The sequence below is a fragment of the Sus scrofa genome, chromosome 6 (genome assembly GCF_054392235.1).
Source record: "Sus scrofa isolate SSC_HxYL_T2T_F1_AM1 chromosome 6, Sscrofa_HxYL_maternal_Yorkshire_Landrace_v2.0, whole genome shotgun sequence".
Taxonomy (NCBI): Eukaryota; Metazoa; Chordata; class Mammalia; order Artiodactyla; family Suidae; genus Sus; species Sus scrofa.
The window spans coordinates 89341316-89364909 of NC_139388.1; the positions used below are offsets into that span (position 1 = coordinate 89341316).

The 23594-nt window shown below is 41.7% G+C and overlaps 1 protein-coding gene across 6 annotated transcripts in view; it reads left to right on the top strand.

Moving 5' to 3' along the window:
• FAM76A (family with sequence similarity 76 member A) overlaps positions 1-23277 on the top strand; it is a 30617-nt gene extending 7340 nt beyond the window's left edge. The window contains 5 exon segments of one of the 6 annotated variants that reach the window (NM_001435271.1): positions 4201-4355; positions 7408-7494; positions 17640-17775; positions 20359-20460; positions 21002-23277. In NM_001435271.1, coding sequence (NP_001422200.1) covers positions 4201-4355; positions 7408-7494; positions 17640-17775; positions 20359-20460; positions 21002-21088 — 567 coding nt within the window. In that variant the 3' untranslated portion in view covers positions 21089-23277. 6 annotated transcript variants of the gene reach the window in all.
• The last annotated feature ends 317 nt before the right edge of the window (positions 23278-23594 follow it).

Here is a 23594-nt window from a genome sequence, read left to right on the forward strand (position 1 = left end):
GGCCGGCACCTGTAGCTCCAATTTGACCCCTAGCCTGGGAACCTCCATATGCCTCGAATGCAGCCCTAGAAAGCAAAAAAAAAAAACCAGACTCTTGCTAACTGAATTCATTAATTTGCAATGAGAGGAAATAACTTTCCAGTGACCAAAATATCCTACCTGCCAACCAGGGCACCCCTTCCCTGAATCAAGATATTGGAGAAGGTGAATTAGTAATCCGAAGGCCCCATGTAATAGTTGTAGCATGAGTGTTTCAGTCCCACAGACCTGGGTCCCATCCCACTCCTGGTTTAGCCGAATGTGATTATCCTGATCCATAACTTACTCATGTTATCCATCAATTTTGTCATCTTTCCAGTGGGAATAACAGTAGCTGCTTCTCAAGGACATAGGGAGATTTCATTGAGATAGATATATAAAACACTTAAGTTTGAGCCCAGCAATGCTATACCTCAATAAATGGTACCTATATTATTACTAGTAGCATTACACCAGAATTAAGTTTCTCCTTTCTAGTTACAATCTTATCATAAGAGTGTACATATTTTTAGATATTCTCAATCACATATTTATAGACTTTAGGAAGACTCAGTTTAGGGATTGAGAGAGGATGATTTAGACTCAGGACCTGGGTTGAAATCTGTTGTTCTGTCATTTGTTTGTTGTGTGACTTCAAATCCTTCCTCAGTGAAAGCTCTTTCCCAGGTAAGGTCTCCTAGAGTATTTTATTTTTATTATTTATTTATTTATTTATTTTTTGCTTTTTCTAGGGCTGCTCCTACAGTATATGGAGGTTCCCAGGATAGGGGATGAATCAGAGCTACAGCTGCCGGCCACAGCCACAGTCATAGCAATGCAGGAGCCAAGCCGTGTCTGCGACCTACACCACAGCTCATGGCAATGCCGGATCCTTAACCCACTGAGGAAGTCCAGGGATCGAACCCACAACCTCATGGTTCCTAGTCGGATTCGTTAACCACTGCATGATGGGAACTCCTCCTAGAGTATTTTAAAGTCAAGCCTCAGGCTGTATCCCATAACCATGAAATGCACCAAATTGAAGTTGAATTTCAAAATTCATTTATACATTCAATTATTAATTAACAATTAGTAATAAATTAATAAATAATTAGATGCTTATCATGTATCAGACAGTGTTCTGGGTATTGGAAATACATTAATGAACTAAACAGGAAAGACCTTATTCTCTCAGAACTTTTGTTTGTGTGTGTGAGAGATGGATGAGAACAAACAAGGAAATAAATGAACCACAGATTTTAGATGTAAGTGGTATAAGGAAATAGAGTATACCATAGAGAGGGACTGGGGGGGACAGTTTAGATTGGGCAGTCAGGAGGACCTTCAAGGAGATAACATCTGAGCTGAAACTAGAATGATAAGAAAGCAGACCGCAGGAAGCTCTGGAGGCCAGAGATCCATTGCCCTCCAGGGTAAGAAAGATCAGCTACGAAAAGACCCTGAGGCAAGAATGAGCTTGGCAGATGGGAAGAACAGAAAGAAGGCAGAGTGAAAAGGGGGTAGAGACAGGCAGGTAGGGGCTACCTTTAAGTCAACATAGGTCATGGTAAAAAGTTTAGACTTTATGGGCATTCCATGGTGGCTTAGAAGGCTAAGAATCTGGCATTTCTGAGTGGTTCGGGATGCTGCTGTGGTGCTTGTTCAATCCCTGGCCTGGGAACTTTTGTATGCTGTGGGCATGGCAAAAAAAAAAAAAAAAAGTTTAGATTTTACATTAGAAAACAATGAGAAACCATTAGGTTTTAAGGAGAAGAGAGGTATAATGAGATTTACATTTAAGAAACCCTCTTTAGGCGTTCCCATCCATGAGGACAAAGGTTTGGTTCCTGGCCTTTATCGGTGGGTTAAGGATCAGGATCCGGTGTTGCGTTGAGCTGTGGTGCAGGTCACAGACGAGGTTTGGATCCCAAGTTGCTGTGGCTGTGGCATAGGCCAGCAGCTGTAGCTCTGATTGTTGGACCTCTAGCCTAGAAACCTCCCTATACCAGGAATTTGGCCCTAAAAAAAAAAGAAGAAGCCCTCTTTAGCAGCTATTTGGAAATAGCTTGGGTTTATATGGGCCCAAGAGAAGTAGAGAGATCATTTGGGTGGGTCTTGCAGTTGTGAGAGATAAGATTGGTTTTACTTCGAGTTCCTATTGTGGCTCATCAGATTAAGAACCTGACATAAGTACGTGAAGATTTGAGTTCAATCCTTGGCCTTGCTCAGTGGGTTAAGGGTCCTGCATTGCTGCAAGCTGAGGCATAGGTCACGATGCGGCTCAGATCTGATGTTGCTATGGCTATGTTGTAGGCCTGCAGCTGCAGCACTAATTCAAACCCTTTTCCTGGGAACTTCCATATGCCACAGGGTGACCATAAAAAGAAAAAAAAGATAATAGCTTTACTTGGCAGGAAGCAGTGAAGTTGGAAAGAAGTGGATAGATTTAGTGTGATGGACTTGATAATAGGTTGGGAGAGTAGGTTGCAAAGAGGTTTTTGCTAACAAGATAAAAAATACTTTAGATAAATGATGGTGTGGCCTATCATTTATCTGGTTCAAGATGGGGCAGAAGATCTAATTTAGAGATAAGACATGAAAACTAAAACTAAAATTCCATAAAATGTCAGGACACTCCCTCCCCAACCTGAGTAATTCCACCCAGCTCTTCTGCCCTCCCCACCTGCACCAGGCCACCCCATCAACAGTTTTGCAGTCTGAGTGCTATTCAGAGGCTCCCCACTTTCAGAGGATTATGGAAACCCCATTCTGCTTTCCTAGCCCTGTGCCCTGGTGCAGAGCTGCTTCTGCCCAAAGGGATCAACTTTTCTAATTCAAACAAAGTGCCTGGGTAGGCCACCACCAGGAGCTGGGGCCCTGGAAGCCACTCACCCATCAGTCTTTTTCTGGGGACATTCTTTCCGGCAGAAAAGATATCTAGCAGACCATTTTATTAGCCATTTATAAGGTAGTAAAACAAGTATAAATTTATGTTTCATCTTCTGTCTTCTCTTCTCCCTGCTGAATTTTCCTTAATGAGCACCATGGAGATACTTGTGTCTTTTGAAATTCTCATGGGAACTTTGTTTTGGTCTATGTTAAGTTGAAGAAAACCAAAATTAAAAGATACATATAAAATTAGCTCATATTTTATTGAGCAGTTTTTTTTTTTCCCACTGTACAGCAAGGGGGTCAGGTTATCCTTACATGTATACATTACAATTACAGTTTTTCCCCCACCCTTTCTTCTGTTGCAACATGAGTATCTAGACATAGTTCTCAATGCTATTCAGCAGGATCTCCTTGTAAATCTATTCTAAGTTGTGTCTGATAAGCCCAAGCTCCCGATCCCTCCCATTCCCTCCCCCTCCCATCAGGCAGCCACAAGTCTCTTCTCCAAGTCCATGATTTTCTTTTCTGAGGAGATGTTCATTTGTGTTGGATATTAGATTCCAGTTATAAGTGATATCATATGGTATTTGTCTTTGTCTTTCTGGCTCATTTCACTCAGTATGAGATTCTCTAGTTCCATCTATGTTGCTGCAAATGGCATTATGTCATTCTTTTTTATGGCTGAGTAGTATTCCATTGTGTATATATACCACATCTTCCGAATCCAGTCATCTGTCGATGGACATTTGGGTTGTTATTGAGCAGTTTTTAATGTGCCTGGCACCATGCTTTACTTATGTCACTTGCACCAGCCCTCTGAAGTAGGTACTGTTATCTTTTGTTTTTTTTTTTTTTTTTTTTTTGCTTTTTCGGGCCGCACCCGCAGCAAATGGAGGTTCCCAGGCTAAGGGTCCAGTCGGAGCTACAGTTGCCAGCCTACGCCAGAGCTACAGCAACTCGGGATCCAAACCATGTCTGTGATCTGCACCACAGCTCACGGCAATGCCAGATCCTTAACCCAATGAATGAAGCCAGGGATTGAACCTGCCATCTCACGGTTACTAGTTGGATTCGTTTCTGTTGCGCCACAACGGGAATTCCAGGTAGTATTATCCTTCACTTTATAGATGAAGACATTGACCCCAGAAGAGCCCAAGCTACTTTGTATCAGGTCACAGAGCTTCTAAGTGTCAGATCTAGGACTTAACGAGAGGTTCTAGCTCCAGTACCTGTGTTTTCAGCCACTACACTAGCATATTCCTTCTTTATCTTGGTCTCCTCGTCTTTCAGGTAGATGGGAAATTGCTGTGCTGGCTGTGTACACTTTCATATAAACGGGTCCTTCAGAAGACCAAAGAGCAGAGGAAGCACCTGAGCAGCTCTTCCCGTACAAGCCACCAGGAGAAGGAGCAGTACAGTCGACTGAGTGGTGGCCATTATAACAGGTAACCCCAAGATGCATAAGACTTAGAGGTGCTAGGAGGTCAGATGTCATACAGAATGTAATGCAGAGTTAGCCATGGAATACCATTTCAGCTAAATTTTCCTATTTTCTCTCTAGATACTATAGAGGGACTCTCCTTTGTTGTGTTTATGTTCATGTATCATTCAAGGGCCAGAGAGACATCTGTAAGGATTTTCAGACTGGTTTTTGTTGTGTCTTAAAAGTTTGTGGAGGAGTTCCTGTCATGGCTCAGTGGTTAACAAACCCAACTAGGACGCAGGTTCAATCCCTGGCTTCACTCAGTGGGTTAAGGATCTTGCATTGCCGTGAGCTGTGGTGTGAGTCACAGACTCAGCTCGGATCTGGCATTGCTGTGGCTGTGGCGTAGGCTGGTGGCTACAGCTCCAATTGGACCCCTAGCCTGGGAACCTCCATATGCCACGGGTGCGACCCTAAAAGCAAAAAAAGAAAGATTCCAGGAACAGATTTCCAAGAGAAAGAGGCTGTCCTCTCTGAGAACTATGACCTCTTAAATCTCAGTTCAGTCAAAATGAGATGTTCTTGGGAGTTCTCTTGTGGCACAGTGGGCCAAGGATCTAGCATTGTCACTGCAGAGGCTCTGGTTGCTGCTGTGGCGTGGGTTTGATCCCTGGCCCCGGGAACTTCCGAGTGCCATGAGTTCAGTAAAAAAAAAAAAAAAAAGAAATTATAGATGGCCAATAGGCACATCGAAAATGCTCAATATTGCTAATTATTAGAGAAATGTAAGTAAACAACTGCGGTGAGGTACCACCCCACACCAGTCAGAATGGGCATCATTAAAAAGTATACAAATAACAAATTCTGGAGAGGGTGTGGAGAAAAGGGAACCCTCCTACACTGTTGGTGGGGATGTAAATTGGTTCCTCAAAAAACTAAAAATAGAATTACCATCTGATCCAGCAGTCCTCTCCTGGGCATATATCCAGACAAAACTATATAATTCAAGAAGATATATGCACCTCTGTGTTCATAGCACCTCTCTGCATACTAGCCAAGACATGGAAACAAATATCTATTGACAGATGAATAGATAAAGATGTAGTACATATATACAATAGAATATTAGTCATAAAAAAGAATGAAATAATGCCATTTGCAGCAATATGGATGGAACTAGAGATTATTGTACTAAGTGAGGTAAGTCTAAAAGAGAAAGACAAATACTATGTGATAGGAGTTCCTGTTGTGGCTCAGGGGGTTAAGAACCCAACTAGTATCCATGAAGATGCAGATTCAATCCCTGGCCTCGCTCAGTGGGTTAAGGATCCTGAATTGCCATGAGCTGTGGTGTAGGTCACAGACAAGGTTCAGATCTGGCATTGCTGTGACTGTGGAGTAGGCTGGCGGCTGCAGCTCCGATTCGACCCCTAGCCTGCGAACTTCCATGTGCCGCAGGTGCTGTCATAAAAAGAAGGAAAAGGAGTTCCTGTCGTGGCGCAGTGGTTAATGAATCCGACTGGGAACCATAAGGTTACAGGTTTGATGCCTGACCTTGCTCAGTGGGTTAAGGATCTGGCGATACCATGAGCTGTGGTGTAGGTCACAGATGTGGCTCGGATCCCGCGTTGCTACAGCTGCAGCTCCGATTAGACCCCTAGCTTGGGAACCTCCATATGCTGCAGGAGCGGCCCCAGAAAAGGCAAAAGGCCTCCCCCCCCAGAAAAAAAAAAACATAAAAAGAAGGAAAAAAAATCCGATTTCATGGAAGTAGATAATAGAATGTGGTTGCCAGGGGCTGGGGGGAGATGGAAAAGGGAGGTGTAGGTCAAAGGGTACAAACTTTATAAGAACTAGTATTTATGAGGATCTAATATACAGCTTCATGACTGTGGTTAATAATTGAATATTATATGCTTAAAGTTGCTGAGAGTAGATCTTAAGCATTCTTGTAAGAAAAAAGAATTAAGTATGTTAGGTGTAATGGGTGTATTATTTTGATCTTGGTAATCATTCCATAATGTACATGTGTACCAAATTGTCACTTTGAGTGTATTCAATTGTATCAGTTATCCCTCAGTAGAGGGTGGGGGGAAAGGATGGCATGGTCAAGGGTGTTAAATATTGAAAAGAGGCCGAGTAGTAAAAAGTCTGAGGCATCTTTGGGGCTTGGCAGTTGGACATTCATTAAGGTAAAAGGGTTGCACACCATTTTTAGGGAGTAAACTTGTTGGGATTAAAACTGATTTTTAGTGTTGTTGTGGGACTCAAATACCAGTAGATTCACAGAACTAGAGTAAAGAATAACTAAACTTGGGAGTTCCCATTGTGGCGCAGTGGTTAACGAATCCGACTAGGAACCATGAGGTTGCGGGTTCGATCCCTGCCTTGCTCAGTGGGTTAAGGATCCGGCGTTGCCGTGAGCTGTGGTGTAGGTCGCAGACGCGGCTCGGATCTGGCGTTGCTGTGGCTCTGGCGTAGGCCGGTGGCTACAGCTCCGATTCGACCCCTAGCCTGGGAACCTCCATATGCCGGGGGAGCGGCCCAAGAAATAGCAAAAAGCCAAAAAAAAAAAAAAAAAAAAGAATAACTAAACTTGGAGTTCAAATATGTCAACCTGGTGTCTTGTCCCTGCTTCACTACTGACTAGCTGTATGTGTATCTTGAGTAGGTCAGTTAAACTTGATGAGCCTCAATTTCTGTGAAGTAGAAATAATCCCTTGTATATACCTCACAGAATTATATGATGCATATGAAACAATGAATGGGAAAGTACTTTAAAATTATAAAATAGATTATACTTCTTATTTAGATTTTACTAACTCTGTTCTCATAGTTATCAGTAGAGCAGGTGGTATTTAATCAAAACCAAGAATTTGAGGGAAGATGATGGAAACAAGCTACCCAGGCATCTAAGACATATGAAATCATTACTTTGGTGGATTTTAATGAACAAGAGTAAGTAGTTCTTGCATGGAAGAGCTGCTTTGGTCCAATTGACAATGCTTTCATTGTCATGTTTTGTTAGTCTTTGATTTCTAACGTGTGTGTATCTTTTTTTTTGCCATTAAAAGTCAGAAAACACTTTCTACGTCTTCAATTCAAAATGAAATCCCAAAGAAAAAATCCAAGTTTGAGTCAATAACAACCAATGGAGACAGGTAAGCCAATTCAAGTTGTGTGCATGCTTCTGCTTGAAACACATGCACAGTTCCTGAAACAGGAATACATTTTGGAGTGTGCATGGAGTCAGTCTGTGATTGTCAGTGAACTTCTTGGGGTCACTACACTAGCCACTTGGTATCTTATAAATAAAAAATACTGACATTTATTTATAAATCTATTTTGTCATTAAAAGGCTAGAACATATAACTGGATTTAACAGAAATTGAATTTTGCAGTCCACAAATAACTTTCTCACACGAATTCTAGGACGTCAACAGCTAGATGGTTTTTATTGTGATCTGTGCCTGTAGCCTCCTCCAGGTAGAGCAGGAGTTGGTTTCCAGAGGCAAAAGCAGAGACAAGTTGGAGTGAAGGTAGTATTGCTCAGTCTGTGAGGGATAATTCATGTTTCCTTAGCATTAAGAGAGACAGCCCAATGCAGGTGCCTGCTCAAGAGAAAAGATGCTTGTAGATATCTTTGTTTTGAGGAGTTTTCTGGTAGTCTAGTGATTAGGACTCGGCACTTTCAGCACTGCGGCCTGGCTGTGATCCTTGATCTGGGGACTGAGATCCACATCAAGCTGCTGCAGCCAAATAAATAAGTGAATAAGTAAATATTTTTGTTTCACTGTAAGCCTTTCTAAATGTATTTTTCTATTCCTCCCTTTCCCTTCTCCTTAGTGATGCTTCCACTTATGAGCTACTTTCTCCTAATATCCAGAGTGCCCCATCCATGTTGGTGCAGTAGACTGCTTCCCAGTAGTTCCGGGGCCAACTAGTTTCCTCTTCCTCCAGGCCTGGGTGACCAGAAGTGAGACCACCTGGCAGACTCTTCCCTAAAATCCTTGGAATCATCTCCATTCTGAAAACTCCCATTCTTGGTTCTTTCTCCCAGGCAGTGGTGGGTAGGGGAGCTGACCAGCATATGGGGTTTCCAGGGCTGAATTTTATTTATTTAGGGGAGTACACAGTGGCTATGAGGTTGGCTCTTTTCCTGTTACCTTTTTCATTAGCTTGATGTGAGACTCTTCAAGATATGGTTTTAATGTTAGTGTCACTGACTTTAAACTTCTTGAATTGATCCTTCTAGATATGCTTAATTTAGATATTGATTACATAGGGGAAGGAACCATACAGACCATCTTCCTGGTTAGCCTTACTGTTCTCTGAACAGCTAGTTTGACCATTCTGAAGAAAGTAGATGTGGCATCAGATGTTCGATCACCTCTTCCGGGATGCATGATCCTGTAAAAACTGCTTCAAGGAGTGAGACATTCTATATGCCCTGCTTTATAAAGGCCCAAGCCAGGAACCACAGACTTTAGATTCATCATTTCTGTTTTGTGCTGTTTATGATGCAGGCTGTGTTTGACCTGGAAAAAGCTCATTCATATCCTTTATTTTAACCAACACTCCTTAAAGTTTGCCTTCTACTTGTTTATTTTGTTCTTGAGATACTGCCAATATTCTTGCTGTCCATTGCCATGGAGACATCAAGCCAAAGACTTAAACTTTCCATTCTGGAGTTCCCATTGTGGCGCAGCGGAAACGAATCCGACTAACCAGAGGTTTCGGGTTCCACCCCTGGCCAATGGGTTAAGGATCTGGCGTTGCCATGAGCTGTGGTGTAGGTCGAAAGTGCTGCTCAGATCCTGCATTGCTGTGGCTGCAGCATAGGCCAGCAGCTGTAGCTCCGATTGGACCCCTAGCCTGGGAACCTCCATATGCCACGAGTGCGGCCCTAAAAAGAAAAAAAAAACTTCCCTCCATTCTGAGTGTTTTATTGCATTTGGTTACTAGCAGTGATTGTTTTCCTCAAGTAAGATGCTGATGCTTAACTTAGGTGCATGGTTTTTCACAACATCCTCTGGAAAAGATTTTTAAAAATAATTTTTCCTTGAAATGTACACAGTAACTTAATAAAATAACTTCCCCTAATAACTTGAAAATTTGGAAAATTTTTTTCTGCCACAGAGCTTACTTTTATACATATGTAAGTTCCATTCAACTGTTCCTGCATTAGCAGTCTAGCAATCTTAATCTATTCTACTTATTTGCATTTGTCTTGTTTTTTTTTTTTTTTTTTTTTTTTTTTTTTTTTTTTTTGGTCTTTTGTCTTTTTTTGTTGTTGTTGCTATTTCTTGGGCCACTCCCGTGGCATATGGAGGTTCCCAGGCTAGAGGTTGAATCAGAGCTGTAGCCACCGGCCTACGCCAGAGCCACAGCAACTCGGGATCTGAGCCGCGTCTACAACCTACACCACAGCTCACGGCAACGCTGGATCGTTAACCCACTGAGCAAGGGCAGGGATGGAACCCGCAACCTCATGGTTCCTAGTCGGATTCGTTAACCACTGCGCCACGACGGGAACTCCATTTCTGTCTTTTTAAAGTTTGTATACAACAAGGTAAATTACATTTTTCCTTTTCTTTTTACTTTTTATGTTTTTTTTTTCTTGCTTTTCCTTTACTTTGAAAACATTCTGACAATACGTTTTCTTTTCTTTTCTTTTGTCTTCTGTTTTTGGGGTCTGCATCCATAGCATATGGAAGTTCCCAGGCTTGGGGTTGAATCGGAGCTGCAGCTGCTGGCCTACACCACAGCCACAGTAATGTGGGATCTGAGCTGTATCTGTGAACTATGCTGCAGCTTGTGGCAAAACTGGATCCTTAGCCCACTGAGCAAGATCAGGGATTGAACCTTCATCCTCATGTATACTAGTCGGGTTCTTTACCCACTGAGCCACAATGGGAACTCCTTTTTTTCTCCTTTATTTAAATTTTTTTAAAAATTAAAAAAAAATTTTTATAGCCCTCCTCCCCCACCCAGGCTGTACCCTTGACATATGGAAATTCCCAGGCCAGGGGCTGAATCTGAGCTGCTGCTTCGGCCTGTGCTACAGCTTCAGGAACACTGGATCCTTAACACACTGTGCCAGACGATGGATTGAACTCATGCTGCCACAGAGATGCTGGATCATTAACCCACTGAACCACAGCAAGAACTCCTACAGTCCTTTTTTAATGTCATGCAGACCAAAAAATTTTTTTCTGCTGAATATCTATTTTGTGTTTTTCTTTCTTTCTTTCTTTCTTTCTTTTTAGTGCCACACCTGCAGCCTGTGGAGGTTCCCAGGCTAAGAGTCGAATCAGAGCTGTAGCTGCTGGCCTATACCACAGCCACAGCAATGCAGGATCCAAGCCACATCTGGAACCTTCACCATAGCTCATGGCAACGCCGGATGATCCTTAACCCACTGAGCGAGTCCAGGGATTGAACCTGCATCCTCATGAAATGCTGGTCAGATTCGTTTCTGCTGAGCCACAACAGAAACTCCCAAATGTCTGTTTTGAATTCAGTTCTGTAGTAAATGTTAGTTCAGTTTTGTTTCTGAACTATCTATTGTAACTGCCTCCCAGTTTTTTTTTGTTTTTTTTTTTTTTGGTCTTTTGTCTTTTTGTTGTTGTTGTTGTTGTTGCTATTTCTTGGGCCGCTCCCGCGGCATATGGAGGTTCCCAGGCTAGGGGTCAAATCGGAGCTGTAGCCACCGGCCTACGCCAGAGCCACAGCAACGCCAGATCCGAGCCGCGTCTGCAACCTACACCACAGCTCACGGCAACGCCGGATCGTTAACCCACTGAGCAAGGGCAGGGATGGAACCCGCAACCTCATGGTTCCTAGTCGGATTCGTTAACCACTGCGCCACGACAGGAACTCCCCCAGTTTTTAAAATTAATCACAATCCACTTTCCTGGTCCCACTCTTAAAAATATCCATATGCTTTTGAATTTATGTTTTTATTCTTTCATTTTTATCCCCTCATGTTTTCTGCAGGTTTCTCTCCAACAGTTTTCTGTTGACCTTTCTATACTGCCATATTCTTCTCTCTTACTTATTTTAAAAATATTAAGGTATATTTGATTATTTTTTTCTTTTTCTTTATTCATTAGGCTTCTGTATCATACAGAGAACTCATTACTTTAGGGTTTTTTTTAGTATAAGACCATTTTTCTTATGGTTTTATACTTGTAAAGTGCTTATACTTATAAAAATACCTTTTCTTTTTTAGTATCCTATAAAATTCACAACCTCCATCTCAGTATTTTCTATTTTGTTGAAATTATAGCAAAACTTTTCAATTTGAAGAAAATCTGAGTTCATTTCTAGCTTTCCTTCCCTGAGAAATGCATTTTTTAGATCATATTTGTTCATTTTTCTATGGACAGTAAAAAAGCAGTGGATGATCTCCAGGCACACCTCATGGTTTATTGTTTCTAAAGGTTATTCTTTGTAGTTTTATTTTCCCTCTGAAATATGCCTAAAAGATTAGACTTACTCTGTGTGGCCTTTGAGAACAGACTCAGGACCAATGGATGGGACTGAGAGGGAGGCAGGTTTTGGCTCAACCTGATGAAAGATGTTCTTTTAAGATTTTGGAAAAGATAAGAGGCTTCTTGGAGAAGTAGTGAGTTCCCTGTCATTGGAAGTATTTAGAAAGAATGGATCTGATTTTCTGACTTGGTAACCCATCCATCTTTTTTTTCATTTTGATTCCCAGCAGTTCTTATTAATCAGGAGTTACAGAGTTAGAGAGGTCAGACCCTAACCAGAATACACACACTGGTTTTGTCAACAATTTATTGGTATGGGAAGAGTCCTCCCTTAAGCAGCAGAGTTCCCTTTATGGCTCAGCAGTTAACGAACCCAACTAGGATCCCTGGCCTCACACCTACCCACTCAGTGGGTTAAAGATCCAGCGTTGTTGTGAGCTGTGGTGTAGGTCGCAGATGCAGCTGAGATCCTGTGTTGCTGTGGCTGTGGTGTAGGCAGGCAGCTACAGCTCTGATTGGACCCCTAGCTTGGGAACCTCCATATACTGCTGGTGCAGCCCCTAACAAGCAAAAAAAAAGAAGCAGCAGCAGCAGCAGGTAGAGTCAAGCAATCCTGAGAATGAAGAACAAAGCTGGAGGTGTCACACATTCTGATTTCAAACTATATACTTCAGAGTTATAGTAATCAAAATAGTATGGTATTATCACAAAAACAGACACACAGACCAGTGGAACAGAAATAATAAACCATACTTATATGGACAATCTATAAGAAAAGAGGTGAGAATACACAGTGAGGAAAAGATAGCCTCTTCAGTAAATGGTGTTGGGAAAACTAGATACCTACATGCAAAAGAATCAAAATGGACTTTGTCACACCGCATGCAAAAATAAACTTAAAATAGATTAAAGACTTAAATGTAAGACCTGAAACCATAAAACTCCTAGAAGAAAATATAGTATGTTCTTTGACATTGGTCTTAGCAAAGTTTTTTGGATATGTATCCTCAGGCAAGAGAAACAAAAGCAAAAGTAAACATGGGTTTCACTGTGGCACAGTGAGTTAACAATCCAACTGCAGGAGTTCCTGTCGTGGAGCAGTGGTTAACGAATCTGACTAGGAACCATGAAGATGCGGGTTCATTTCCTGAATTGCTCATTGGGTTAAGGATCTGGTGTTGCTGTGAGCTATGGGGTAGATTGCAGATGTGGCTTGGATCTGGCATTGCTGTGGAATAGGGCCAGTAAATGTAGCTCCAGTTCAACCCCTAGCCTGGGAACTTCCATATGCCATAGTTGCATAAAAAGCAAAAAAAAAAAAAAAAAATCCAACTGTAGCATCTTGGGTTGCTGTGGAGGTTCAGGTTCAGTCCTTGGCCCAGCATGCAGTTGATTAAAGGATCCAGCATTGCTGCAGCTGTGGTGTAGGTTGCACTGTGGTGTAGCTTGCGGCTGTGATGCATTCAGTCTCTGGCCTGGAAACTTCCATATGCCGTGGGTGTGGCTATTAAAAAAAAAAGCAAAAGTAAGCAAATAGGACTACATCAAACTAGAAAGCTTTTGCACAATGAAGGAAACTGTGAAAGGCAGCCCACTGAATGGGACAAGATATTTGCAAATGATATGTCCAATAAGGGGTTAATATCCAAAATACACAAAAAACTCATTTATCTCAACGTCAAAAAAAAAAAAAAAACCCAAACAGGAGTTCCTGTTGTGGCGCAGCCGAAACAAATCCAACCGGTATCCTCTATCCATGAGGATGCAGATTCGATCCCTGGCCTCGCTCAGTGGGTCCGGGATCCGGCGTTGCTGTGAGCTGTGGAGTAGGTCACAGACATGTCTCAGATCTGCTGTGGCTGTGGCTGTGGCCGGAAGCTGTGGCTCCGATTCGACCCCTAGCCTGGGAACTTCCTTATGCTGTGGGTGTGGCCCTGGCAGCGGTGGAGGGGTGGGGGGAAGCAGGTCTATTAAAAAATGGGCAGAGGACCTGAATAGACGTTTTTCCAAAGAAGACATACAGATGGCCTACAGACACATGAAAAGATGCTTAACATCACTTATCATCAGGGAAATGCAAATCCAAACCACAATGGGATACCATCTCACACCTGTCAGAATGGCTATCAGAAAGACAACAACCAACAAGCGTTGATGAGAATGTGAAGGAAATAGAACCATGTGCACTACTGGTGGGATTGTAAGTTGGTACAGCTACTGTGTACAACAGTGTGGATGTTCCTCAAAAAATTAAAAATAGAACTGCAGTATGGTCCAGCAGTATTGTAGGTATTTATCCAAAGAGAACCAAATACTAATTTAAAGAGGTAGATGCACCCTAATGTTCATTGTAGCATTGTTTATAATAGCTAAGAAAGGAAAGCAACCTAAGTGTCCATCAATAGACAAATGGATGAAGAAGATATGATATACATATATACTCCCATACAGAGTGGAATATTACCATAAAAAATGAAATCTTGGAGTTCCTGCTGTGGCTCAACAGAATCCGTGGCGTCTCTGCACACCAGAACACAAGTTCCATCCCCGGCCAGCACAGTCAGTCAAAGGATCCGGCGTTGCCAGAGCTGCAACTCAGATCTGATACCTGGCCCCAGAATGCCATATGCCACTGAGCAGCCAAAACAGAATGAATGAATGAATAAATGAATGAATAAATAAATAAAATCTATCTTAGTGTTTGCAACAAAATGGTTGGATCTAGAGGGTTTTATGCTAAGTGAAATAAGTCAGAGAAAGACAAATACCATATGATCTCACTTTAAAAAAACAAAACGGGAGTTCCCACTGTGGACAACAGAATTGGCAGCATCTTGGGAGCGCTGGGACGCAGTTTTGATACCCAGCCCAACACAGTGGGTTGGGGATCCAGTGTTGCCACAACTGCAGCTTGGATCTGATTCCTGGCCGAGGTATTCCATGTGCTGTGGAGGGGGCAAAAATGAAAAAACAAAACAAAATGAAAACAGGCTCATAGACATGGAGAGGAAATGGGTAGTTGCTAGAAGGGTGGGGGGATGGGTGAAACAGGTGAAGGGAATTGAGAGATACAGACCTTCAGTTATATAATCAATAAGTCATGGGGATGTAATATACATTATAAAGAATATGGTCAATAATTTTATAATAACTGGGGGCAGATGTTTATTACACTCAGGGTAATCAGAAGATATGCAAATGTCAAATTATTATGTAATATACCTGAAACTAACATAATATTGTATGTCAACTATATTTCAATTTAGAAAAAAGCAGCAGGTAGAGCAGAGTACTAGGAGCTTTAGGGACAACAATAAGTTATTTATACTAGCCCATTACTCCCTTTCATTTGTCACTCTGGTTAGGGGTCTAAATAGATTCTGTTGGGTTGAGGGAAGACAGTCCCTTGGGGAGTATGGGAATGGTGGTGACTCTGATGGGTCCTTTCAATATTTTCTCCTACGTGCCTTGTTTTATTATTTACATTTACTTTTTGTTACCCAGTAGTTCTGCATATTTATCAGTTAGAAAAGCAGTGATCCAGAGTTCCCATTGTGGCACAGTGGAAACGAATCCGACTAGTAACCATGAGATGGCAGGTTCAAACTCTGGCCTTGCTCAGTGGGTTAAGGATCCGGCGTTGCTGTGAGCTGTGGAGCAGGTCACAGACTCAGCTCGGATCCCACATTGCTGTGGCTGTGGTGTAGGCCAGCAGCTGTAGCTCTGATTCGACTCCTAGCCTGGGAACTTCCATATGCCTCGGTGCAGCCCTAAAAAGACAAAAACAAAAACAAAAAAAGAAATCAGTGATCCACTTTTCCTCGGACATTCTTCTCATGTGCTTCACTTAGACTGAAGGGGAATATTCTTATCATTGGGCAGTGTCTTCCCATTCTAGCCCTAGAGATGTTTGACTTGGTAACTATGAGCAAGTTTGATCAGTGGTTTGCTTTGCTATTTGGAGTTACCTGTATAGAGAATTGCTGGTTATTAGATGTTTAAGATGTAGGAAAGAACCAATAGCAAGGGGGAACCTAGAATAGTTGCTGTATTGGTAATAGGGAGTTGGGATCAGTATTCCAGAATCTGCTTAGGAAAAACAGCTTTGTGTTTTACTTCAAAGGTTGCCCTGGGGAGTTCCTGTTGTGGCTTAGTGGTAAAGAACCTGACTAGGATCCATGAAGACATGGGTTCGATCCCTAGCCCTGCTCAGTGGGATAAGAATCCAGCATTGCTGTGAGCTGTGGTGTAGGTTGCAGACGTGACTCAGATCCTGAGTTGCTATGGCTGCGGTTCAGGCTGGCAACTGCACCTCTGATTCAGCCCCTAGTTTGGAAACTTCCATATGCTGCAGGTGCAGCCCTAAAAAGACAAAAAAAAAAAAAAAAGCTGCCCTGGGAAAGTAAAGAGCTTCCTTTGGGAAGTCTCTAGAGAAGGGCAAAATTTGACTCTTGGCAGTGATTTAAATTCTTTGAGTCTAAGACTCCTCTGACCAGCCTGAGAAAGCTGTAGATCCTCACTCTAGAAACCACTCATTGTATATATACACAGAATTGTACATACAATTTCAAGACTTTACAGATTCCTGGTTAAGAAAAAAAAAAACAGAGTTCACTTGGCACTTTGACAAAATGAAGTGCTCAGAGATTGTGACTGGGAGGAATCAATTGAAAACCTAGGTTGTGGTGTGACTATAGTTTGCCACCTTTGTTCCTTTCCTAACTAAATGTCACAGAATTTTTTTTTTTTCTTTTCAGGGCTGTAGGTGCGGCATATGGAAGTTGCCAGGCTGGGGTGGAATCAGAGCTACAGCCACTGGCCTACACCACAGCCACAGCAACACCATATCCAAGGCACAACTGCAACCTATGCAGCAGCTGGCGGCAACACTGAATCCTTAACCTGATGAGTGAGGCCAGGGATCGAACCCATGTCCTCATGGATACTACTTCGATTTGTTTCCGCTGAGCCACATGGGAACTCCAGTGTCACAGAATTCTTAATATTGAAAGTGACAGTCAAGAGTTCCCATTGTGGCGCAGCAGAAACAAATCCGACTATGAACCATGAGGTTGCTGGTTCGATCCCTGGCCTCACTCAGTGGGTTAAGGATCTGGTGTTGCCGTGAGCTGTGGTATAGGTCGGAAATGCGGCTCAGATCTGACGTTGCTGTGGCTCTTGTGTAAGCCAGCAGCTGTAGCTCTGATTCGACCTCTAGCCTGGGAACCACCATATGCTTCAGGTGCAGCCCTAAAAAAAAAAAAAGCACAGAAAGTGACAATAGGCCAATTGTAGCATGGGGAAGTTGGCTTCCTTACTATTAATTTTATCTTTTTATTATTTTTGAAAAGGGTTGGAGTGCAGCAGCTGCACCGTATCACAGGCTTTGGAGAAGAAAAAAAAAAAAAGAGCCAAAAACTCTGTGGGAATCTGTAAAGAAAAGTGCATGAGGTTACAATTGATAATTTATCCAGATTCTAGGGAAATTGTCTAATCACAAAAAAAATATTACTCTTACCCATAAATAACTGGGAATCTTTCAATGAGCCTGAAGCAGAATATCCTTGGCTCTTGTGAGACAGCATTTATTTTAATCCTGAATGTGAGCAAGGATGGTACAGGAACACTGTGGGTTGTGGCTTTGGTTGGTATAATTTGATGGCCACCTTGCCCAGGAACTGTGCTTGATGCTGGGAATCCAAATACTTGCTCTAGTTCTTGCATTTGTAGTCAAGTGGCCCGTGATATATCCTCAGGAAGAAAAAAATTTATCCATCCAACTGTTTTTCCCCTCTATTTTTTCCACTCAGCTTTTCCCCAGACCTGGCCCTGGACTCACCAGGTACTGACCACTTTGTCATCATTGCCCAACTGAAAGAAGAAGTAGCCACTCTGAAGAAGATGCTGCATCAAAAGGATCAAATGATTTTAGAGAAAGAGAAGAAGGTACTGTTAGTCGGTGCTTCTCAGGTCAGAATGATGCAGGCAGGTAGGGTACATGGTATAGGGCATGATGCTGACTCTGTCTAACAGATGCTTGTCTGGTACTTACCATTGATGCTGCTGCTGCTGCTTATTTTGGCTAAAATAGGGCCACATCCGCTCACGGCATATGGAAGTTCCCAGGCTATTTCCCAGGTCAAATCGGAGCTACAGCTGCCGGCCTACACCACAGCCATAGCAACACCAATTCCAAGCCAAGGCTGCAACCTACACAGCAGCTGGTGGCAACACCGGATCCTTTAACCCACTGAGCAAGGCCAGGGATTGAACCGACATCCTCATGGGTACTAGTCAGATTCATTACCACTGAGCCACGATGGAAACTCCACCATTGATGCTCCAATAGAGATCCAGTGGCAACGTTGGGATGTCCTGGGGAGAAGCCTCCTGTCTGCCAGGATGAATCCTGGCGTGGTATTACTGCCATGAACCCACTTCAATCAAGTGGGTTTAGAAAGTTTATTTTTCTTTCATTCATTTGGAGGGAGTGGCCACTTCTAAGGGAGGACCCATGTTGACCAAGCATACAGAGATGATGTATAGAACTATAGTGTCTCTCTCTTCCCAGTGGGGCACAGCAGAGCACTGCTCTTCTCAGCCCAAGCTATCTAGGAAGATTGTAATCAGAGGGTGCTGAATGAGCTGGAGTTGGGACAGGATGAGGTAGTTATGTAATTGGAATTTTTAATGCTTCAGGGAATCTGATACCTCCATCTCTATTATTGGAATGGCTGTGTCCATAGAACTCAAAATATGTGGGCCAGGTCTCTCTCCTCCCTGGATAATGTCCAGGTAGGCCTTCCTCTGTGACTACATCACTTCACATCCATTGCTGACAACTCCCTTCCTGAGCGACCTACTCTTTAATTTCGGTAATATCTTCAGTGAAGTCTTATTCTGGTCTAAGGAGATTCCTCCCTCTTTAGGGGAATTTTCTATGTCCTTGTTCTGGTTCATGTCTATTATTTCTTATTTTCCATAGAGAGTCTTATTTTTACCTTAATATTTTAATGACAGTGATAACAGCTTTTTTTTTTATGCTGTGTGCCTAGCCCTATTCTGAGTACTTTATGTGTGTTAACTCATTTATCCTCATAACAACACGTTGCGGTGGGAATTACTATTATTATCATTTCATAGATGAAGAGTGCCTTCAGTATTTTTCCTCTTAGGGTTCCAATCGCTTCCTCTCACTCTGTTTTCTCCCTGAGGCTGTGTGTGTTTTGTACTGTGTTTGGAATGCAGTGATTCATTCTGAATGGTTTACAAAGACATTTGTAATGTGAAAAATCTTTACATGCATTCTTTCCATCTGATTTCTATCTCATTTTACAGGTAAGGAAATGAACCCAAAGAAATTAAATGACATGTCCAAATCACACAGCTGGTAAATGGCAGAACAAAGGAAGGAACCCAAGTCTTTCTGATTCTGCTGTTCTTTCTGCTGTGCTGTGTTTCTGCTCTGCCAGTAAGGTGGAGATTCCAGGGAAGAGATCAGTGTTCTTTCCAGTTTACTACATGACTGTCAGATGAAAGCAGATCCAAGTGTATTTTCTTCATGAACTAGATCAGAACGGCACATAAAAGGATTTTTGCAAAGTAGAGACAAAATGAACACTTGTTTCTAGTGCTTTGCAAAGTTAGAGTTTAAAAGGGAACATAAACAAATAATAGATCATTTCCCACAACCTTCAGGATCCAGGTCACACTCCTTGGCTTGGAACACAGACACTTCCTCAACATGCCTGCCTATCTGTGGCCTCATCTCCTGCCACCCTCATCAGTCATTTGAACAAGCTCTCAATTATCTCACACTCTGCCTGTGTCCATACTGTTCCTTTTGCTTGGATGGCCTTTTCTTTACCTCGTGTGCCAGTTGCTGCTTGTATCTCAAAACTCAGCTCACATATCACTTCTCTGATTTATATCTGTCTTCTCTGTGCTCTTTGAATAACAATCAGTAGAAGAAGGCCTGGAGTTTGAATTCCAGCTCTGCTACATGCTAACATGTATGATCTTGGCCACATCACTTAACCCTTTCTACGCTTTGATGTTCCCATCTATAAAATGGGAAGAATAATATTTAAGCCCTCCTCCGCAGGGTTATCATAGGCTTGAATGAAGTTATATAATCAAACAGTTTGCCTGGAGCTGGGTAAAAATTCAGTAAATGGCAAAAGCTGTTATTTTCATAGCTTCTCTCAAACCATCAGTTTTATTTGTTATAATATCTGATTTATTTGAGGGTGAGTATTTGAAAGATTATTGCATATATTAAATACATGAAATCTCTAAAACTTGCTAGTGAGTGGTTCAGTATCAAATATGCTGTTTTAGGGTTTTGTGTAATTTTCAAGAAATCATTAGAAAAAATAGGATACAGAGTTTCCTGACTTTGATTTAGGTATGGATCTTTTGGAAAGCCCTGGATTTCATTAATTTGAGAGACCATTTAGCTCTCTGGTAACAAAACACTCTTCATTGCACAGAAATTTCTTGTCGTCACTCTGCCTTTTTTCTCTTCAGATCACAGAGTTGAAGGCTGATTTTCAATACCAAGAATCTCAGATGAGAGCAAAAATGAACCAGATGGAGAAAACCCACAAAGAAGTCACAGAACAATTGCAGGTGACTGCTTATTTAATGTAGCAACTCTGGTGTATTTAGCTGATGATACTTTAAGTGATCATCTCTTAGATTTCTTTTTCTCAAAGAATTGACAGATCACAATAATCTACCTTGTAGATGTCTTTTACTGTTTTACTCTTGGATGTGCTCTGATCTCTTCCCCTCCAAAACAGTGAAATTAATAAATGTGTTCTTTGATTTTTGGATAAGCCAGATGTGACTCCAGATGTCAGAATTGTAAAGTCTGATTACCCACCACATTAAGGCACTCCATGGTTGGTTTGTGTTGCATAAAGCATCCTTCTGTAACAGTGGATCCCGAGAGGTTGAAGTAGACTGATTAACCTCCAACAAATACTTTCTTCCCCCTGAACCAAGCCCTAGAGCTTTCTGATGTTTTCTACCTCTAGAATTTGTTCACTTCTTCCTGACCTCTCTATTGCATTAGCATCTACATGAAAAACATATCCTATCCTGCTAAAACATCCTTCCTGCACTGATTTTTTTTGTTTGTTTTATTTATTTATTTATTTATTTTTAGGCCAAAAACCGAGAGCTCCTGAAGCAGGCAGCTGCCTTGTCGAAGAGCAAGAAGTCAGAGAAGTCAGGAGCTATAACCTCTCCATGAGAGACCACAAGGAGGCTCCCGGCAGCAGCACGTGGATTCCTGGGTTAGGGTGGCAATCTGGCTATTCTTTGGGAATTGCAAGCTTTCTTAAGAAATCTCTGTTTTATTACAGTTATCCTCCTTTGTGCGATTGCAGTGGGCTGAATGGAAACACCTGGTTTGTGCTGTGTTAGGACTGCATGCTTGAATGTTTGGGGTTTCAAGCTCTCTCTCTCTTACTCTCTCACACTCTCACTCCCTTTCCTCTCTCTGAACCCTTCTCTTAGTACTACTGTCTCTCTGTCTGTCTGTCTCTCTCTTTTGGTACTTTTTTTTTTTTTTTTTTTTTTTTTTGTGGTGGTCACTGCTCAGTGTTATGTGCAGAATAATTTTTTTGTGTGTCCATCATTGCATCCTGCCATACCTATGAGCAAATAGTTTGGCATTAGTTATGTATCACTGCCACCCTCTGAACTTCAAAAACTGCCACCTTAAGACTGGGTACAATGGAAGAGACTTTCTCTCTCCAATAAACCTTTTGCTTCAGGGTATACTCTTGGGTTTTTTTCCAGGTATATTATGTATGAACTTTGTACTATGTATAGCCAGAGTTTTATTTATTTTTTAAAAAAGGAAACCTTTTCTTGATAAAGGAATAATGGTAGCCTAGCTTGTTCTTCTTGTAAAAGTGACGCCTCTTAAAAAAGAGTCCTACTCTCTAGCTTTTAGTGAAAGAACCAGATCTTTTCTTTCTTGTTACCTTGGAATCTTAAAAACTGATTGCTAAGGTAAAACAATTAGATATGTAAGTGTGGAGTTAAGTGCCTTTTAGAGGATTTTTTTGGAAGAGCATGTAAGAAGATACTTAAGGGAGGTAGCAAGGATTTGGACAACCTGCCTTCCTAAGTAAGGGCAGAAAGATTGTCCAGGTTGTACTGGACACTTCCCTCCCCAACCCTTTCCTGATTGTTGTATGTGACTGATTTTAAATTCTCACACTGCCACCTCTTTTTTAAAAAAATACCCCTTTCTTATATCAGCCGTCATACTGGGCCATTGTCAGAAAACTTTTTTTTTTTTTTTTACATGATTCAAAATGAGATAATTGAACTGCAGAGCACTTGGAGGCGTTGGTCTGAGTGGCTCAAGTATGGACTGTGAGTCTGGGAGAAAACCTCCCCACTCCTCTTCATTCACTCCAGCCTGTACACTTCCTGCTTTTAATGGAAATGTGTTGAAAACAGGTGCTTCTCAAAAGCAGCTTGGCCCCAGCCAGAATTGTGTCCTTTTTTCCCTTCTTGACCCAATAGGCATGCGGATTTACTTTTCCAGGAGAGAGGATAGATTTGTATTTCTAGCCATACTCTCAGGTCCTCTGTATGATGTTTGTGAAAGAAATTAGAGCTGTGTAGTGTGCCATGAAACAGTAAAACCACCTACCTTGGAACTGTTAATGTGGGGGGAGTGGGTATAGAGTTAGAGGTAATCATAAGGGCCGGTGACATTTGTACCTCAGTCTACCAAAAGTGTAGCAGTAAGTTTAGCTTGCTAAGCATTTCCTAGAAGCAAGTGCTTCTAATTTTTGAGCATTCTCACAAGTGGAGCCATGCACATAATTGGACAGAGATGTGAAAATGGGTGGCTTCCTTCTGGTAAGAGGAGCAATGGACCATGTTGCTTATATATCACTCTAGTAGGGGATGTCATTTTCCCTTCCAAGCAAGGGAAATAGCAGTGCTAAATAGTTTTGTAATTTTTTGAATGAGAAACTTTTAGGTAAAGATAAACTGTCAGATAATATTTTTCAGATGCATTTACATTGACTCTGGGGAAAAGATTGTGAAAAAAGTTGCAGTCATGGTTTTCTTTTGTTTTGCTTTTAATTTTAAAGACTTGAGAAATTCTGTTACATGAGGTGACAATATAAAAACATATTTAGTTTTATACTAAGTCTTTTTTTAAGGTCTTGGCATTTAATATAAAAGCAAATCCACACATTTTCTAACTTTCCACAAGTTCCAAAAAGGGAAGGAAATTTTGGTTTTTAAAAATCATGACACTGTTTTACCATGAAATTGAGTAGCTAACTTTTGGTAACACCTTTTGTTTATTTGTATGTTTGTAATAATGGACATTTTAAAACACAGGAATGTTTTGGTTTGTACAGACTTTGACAATTGTGTGTTAATAAAAATTGATATTGACTCAAATATAATTGTTGGGCTTTTTTTCCCACTTTTTCTTGCTGGTTCACCAATACGACATATCCCATAATCCTTTTCAGCCTAGAAAAGAGTCAGGTTCTCTTGCTTGTAGACTTGAAAAAATTAAAAGCCAACTCTAACGAGTTCCCACTGTGGCTCAATGGTAACCAACTTGACTAGTATCCATGAGGACGTGGGTTCGATCCCTGGCCTCGCTCAGTGGGTCAAGGATCCGGCATCGTCGTGAGCTGTGGTGTAGGTCACAGACACAGCTCAGATCTGGCATTGCTGTGGCTGTGGCATAGGCTGGAAGCTGTAGCTCT